Genomic DNA, 4,446 nt, shown 5'->3' on the forward strand with positions numbered 1-4,446 from the left:
CGCCCGAGACACTGCCATCTACCATGTGAAACTTCCCACCTTTGCTTCCAACACTGCAGGAGCTGGGGAAAGGCCTGAACCAGCTCTTGGGTGGTAAACACTCTGTAGAGCCCCTCTGCTGATGTGAAGAAGGTTTCTCTGAGGGTGATCTTACCAGTGGGGATTTTGACACCAGCAGGCCTAACCTGGGTCTTTGAAGGAGGCAGCTGAGCCTTGTGCTCCTCAGCTTTCAGTGCCGATGCCCTGCCGGGTCCACTGACTCTCCATTCTCTGCAGGCAAGATCGTGCCCTGGGTGAACTCTGTTTTGAGGATGCTGGTGTAAATTCCCATTGCTTCTCTTAGAAGTTGCACCCCTTGGGAACCAGCAGTTAGCATAATGGCTATGTCACTGGACTCCCACGTAGTCGACCACGGTTCGCGTCCCGGACCCGGTGGCTTAAAACTCACGCCGGTGGTTTAAAACTCTCATCCTGAGAGGACAATGGAGGAGAAGGGATTGCAGAGTGACCATCCCCCCTGGGGGGTGATTTCTTGCTTTCTGTCTCTATGTCTCTCTCTGTTTGGCGAGCACACGCACCCTATAGCGAAAACCTCTCCAAAAAAAAAAAAAAAAAAAAAGTTGCACCCCTTCTTCTTCATTAAGGCCACAAGATTTGTGTCAGGTTCATCTCCGGCAAGGCTCACCCTAAGCTCTATTTCATCCATGCTGTTTTTGTCTGACCCATCGGGGATCTCCCGTGTACTGCACTCCTGACTTAGAGGTACCTGTCCAGTTCAGTTTGATGCTCCATTCATAAAAGAAGGTAAGCTTGCCTTTGTGATTGTTAATGAATGCCTCTCCGTCAAGCTGACTCACTTCTTTTTTTTTAGAAAGTTTTTTGCTATAGTGCGCGTGCGCTAACCAGAAAGAGACAGAGAGACAGAAAGTGAGAAATCACCCCCCATGTGGGATGCCATCACCACAATCCCTTCTCCTCCATTGTCTTCTCGGGATCTTGGGCATGCACGCACATGGGCCCAGCGTGAGTTTAAGCCACCAGGTCCGGGACTCGAACCATGGTCAGCTACATGTGAGTCCAGCGATATAGCCAGTACGCCAACCGCTGGTCCCGAGCTCACTCACTTCTGTCACCTCACACTTGCCTTCCTCATTTTGCACCCGCACTGCCAGGAACAGTGCTTTCAGCTTATCCGTGGACCAATTTGAAGCATCCCTCTCTGTCCAGTGCCAGTTGTTGACATTGGTGGCGTCTGCCCGCTCCTCCATGATCCAGCGTGGGTCGCCCTCACCCCCTTGGCCATCGGCTCTCCTATCGCTCCTGCACCAGCTCCCGAGAAGTTGCAGCCACAGACACAGCCTCAGGACCACTCGGTCCCAGCTGCCCAGCAGTGCCTGGAAACTACTAGAAGCGGCTGCAGCACCTCCTGGCTTGCTTTTCCCTCCACCCCGGAGTCCAGCATCTTTAACCACCACGCCACCTGCCGTCTTTCCCCCCACATTAATTTTTTTTTTTTTAAAAAGGGTTTGAGGAAGGGCCAGCACCATAGCCTAATGCTTAAGACAGATAGGTCCCACATGTCCAAGAGAGGTTCAAATGGTGGCCTCAGAAACTGGAAGAACATGCCAGGCAGATGTGTGTGCATGCACCAAATCCTGCCACGATGGAGAAAAGGAGAAGGGATTGCAGCATTACCACACTTCATTGGGGGGAATGCTTTCTCCCTCTCTCTGTGTCTCTCTGGCCTGCACATATTCCCTCTAACAACTAAAAAAGGGAAGGGGGCTTTCAGGAGAGAGCGTGTCCCAGGTGGCGTAAACTCACACCAGGCGCGTGTGCGTGCGTGCGTGCCCAAGATCCCGAGAGGACAATGGAGGAGAAGGGATTACAGTGTGGCCATCCCCCCTGGGGGGTGATTTCTCACTTTCTGTCTCTCTGTCTCTCTGTGTCTTTCTGGCGAGCACACGTGCCCTATAGCAAAAACCTCTCCAAAAAAAAAAAAAGGAAAGGAAAGAGAAGACATTCCTGTTCTTGGTGACTCCTTCGGCCATAGACCCTCACACCCCAGGACCTTCTCGGGCATTCCCGCAGTGGGGTTGCAATGACTCACTTCCTCATCGGCTCCATAGATGTCACCAAGGGAAGGACACTGGAAAATACTCTGAGTGAAATCACCAAAGAGCATTAGAACAAGAAAAAATACATGCTACGTTTTATTTAAAAAATATTTATGTGACACGATGTCTTTTATTTTTGTAAAATGTCACTTAATAAATATTTCACCAGGGTGATGAGGATGAATCATAAGGGTGGGGGAAGACCTTTGAAATGGAAACATTTTAAAATTTATCTTAAACCTCCATTCATCAGACTTGGCTTCTGCATCCGGTCTCCAACTCCAGCAGAGAAGCTGTCCTGATACCCACAGAGCAGACCTCTGTCCTGGGCGCCTTCAGCTCAATATATGGAGGACAGGTGGCAGCGACTCTTGATGACCTGCAGCAGAGGCTTCTTGAAGGTGAGGAAGATGAGGGTGCAGGCCACCAGCAGGGTGAGGCAGCTGGGGAGGATGAGCACGAGGTAGAGCAGGCCTGTGTCCACCTGCTCCCACTTACAGTGCTCAGACACGCCTCCGGGTAGCTCCACCACACGAACGACCTTGGAGGACAGGTTGCAAGTGACCATGGCCAGGTCGGCGACAGTGTGCAGGCGCTGCAGCGTCCCCCAGCCCTCCACCCCACAGCAGTCATACGGGTTCTGACTGAGGTAGATGGTCTGCAGCCTTCGCAAGAGCTGCTCGGACGCAGCGTGCTGGGGGAGCGCTGTGAGTGAGTTCCTGCGCAGATCCAGCCTCTGCAGGGCCGCGCTGCCCCTGACCCTGGGGAAGCTGGTCAAGGAATTTCCCGACAAATCCAGGTCTCTCAGATTGCCAAACCCAGAGAAATCCAGCTCCACGGTGCCGGAACCAAGGCCCACGTCCCTGAGGGACAGGACCTGTAACAGGGGGGCGACGTCCCGGAGAGGAGCGAGGCTCCCATTCAGAACCCCCCAGTTGCCGGACAGGTCTAGGTGAGTGAGGGCGGTCCCCTGGAATGGGCAATCTCCTAATGTCCCCAGTCCACAGCCCTCCAGAGAGAGGCTCCTCAAAGATGCCATATTCCTGAAATCTACACAGCCAGGGGCGCCCACCAGGTCTATGGAGGCTGGCTGGGGACAGAGTGAGATCTGATTGTGGCTCATGTCAATTGTAGTGATGTTCCCGGCGTCGGCAAAAAGGCCATTGGGGACACCCCGGAGCTGGTTGGAGCTCAGGTTGAAGGAGCGGAGGCTCCTCAGGCAGCCCGTGAGCCCCGGAGCCAGGCGCAGCTCTGACAGCTGGTTGTGGCTCAGGTCCAGCTCGGCGAGCGCGCCGGGGGGCTCGTGCTCCTGGATGTGGAGTGTCATCAGGCAGTTGTGGTTCAGGTTCAGGTGGGACAGAGAAGGCATTTTCTTCAGGAAGCCATCTGGCAGGTACTGGAACTGGTTCTGGCTCATGTCCAGGAAGTGGAGGTCTGAGAGGTCGCTGGAGGTGAACTCTTCCCAGAGGTTGACAGTGGTGATGTTGGTCACGTTGCCGTCCACGAGGAGGAACTGGGCCACCATCTCCCTGGGTGACGAGGCGTTGTACAGGTCCCTGTAGAAGCCCATGTTGTTGTCCCGCAGCAGGAGGGTGTGCAACTTGCTGCACTGGGGCAGGAGCGGGAAGAACAGCAGCTGATTGTGGGACAGGTCCAGCAGCTCCAGCTCAAAGGCGGCCTCCGCCCCGGATGCCAGGAACCACTCCAGGGCATTGTAGCTGACGTTGAGGACCCGCAGCTGCGTGAGGCCGAAGTCCACGATGCAGGGAAGGTTGTTATAGGCCAGGTTGAGGTGCCTCAGCTTAGTCAAGTCATCAAAAGCACCACCCTCAATCTCGAAGATGTAGTTCCTCTGCAGATCCAGCTCCCGGAGGTGCTCCAGGCCCTCAAAGATGGAGTCATCAAGCCTCATGATGTTGTTCCTCGCCAGGGACACAGACTCCAGTGAGGAGAGGTTCTGCAGCATCAGGGCCGCCATGTCTTCTGTCAGGGAGTTTTCGGACAAGTCCAGCCTCTGCAGACCCTGCAGGTCACGGAGGGCAGCTGCCGTCTCCTTGTAGTTCTCCGCTAGGTGGTTGTCAGCCAGAGCCAGGCTGCGCAGGTGGTCGTGCTCCCGGAAGGCGCCGCGGCTGACGAGTGCCAGGCGGCAGCTGTGCAGGCTGAGGCTTTCCAGGACAGGGTAGGGCTGCAGGGAGTGATTCCACAGGGCCTCCAGAGGGTTGTCATCCAGGATGAGCGTCTGGGAGTCGGGAGGGAGGCCGCGGGGCACTGAAGCGAGGTTCTGCCCTCGGCAGTCAGCGACTCCACCTACCTAGGTCCAAAAAACACA

At 55.2% G+C, this 4,446-nt stretch overlaps 1 protein-coding gene and 1 pseudogene across 2 annotated transcripts in view; both read right to left on the bottom strand.

The window, feature by feature from the left end:
* Positions 1-2,118, bottom strand: part of LOC102496028 (activator of 90 kDa heat shock protein ATPase homolog 1-like) — a 2,348-nt pseudogene extending 230 nt beyond the window's left edge.
* Positions 2,119-2,216: 98 nt separating this feature from the next.
* NRROS (negative regulator of reactive oxygen species) overlaps positions 2,217-4,446 on the bottom strand; it is a 39,915-nt gene continuing 37,685 nt past the window's right edge. For both annotated transcript variants that reach the window (XM_027775033.1, XM_006156774.3), the window contains exon 3: positions 2,217-4,428. In XM_027775033.1, the coding sequence (XP_027630834.1) occupies positions 2,458-4,428 (1,971 nt within the window). In that variant the 3' untranslated portion in view covers positions 2,217-2,457. The remainder of the gene's footprint in view (positions 4,429-4,446) is intronic.

This window comes from Tupaia chinensis, unplaced genomic scaffold, assembly GCF_000334495.1.
Source record: "Tupaia chinensis unplaced genomic scaffold, TupChi_1.0 Scaffold000515_1, whole genome shotgun sequence".
Taxonomy (NCBI): domain Eukaryota; kingdom Metazoa; phylum Chordata; class Mammalia; order Scandentia; family Tupaiidae; genus Tupaia; species Tupaia belangeri.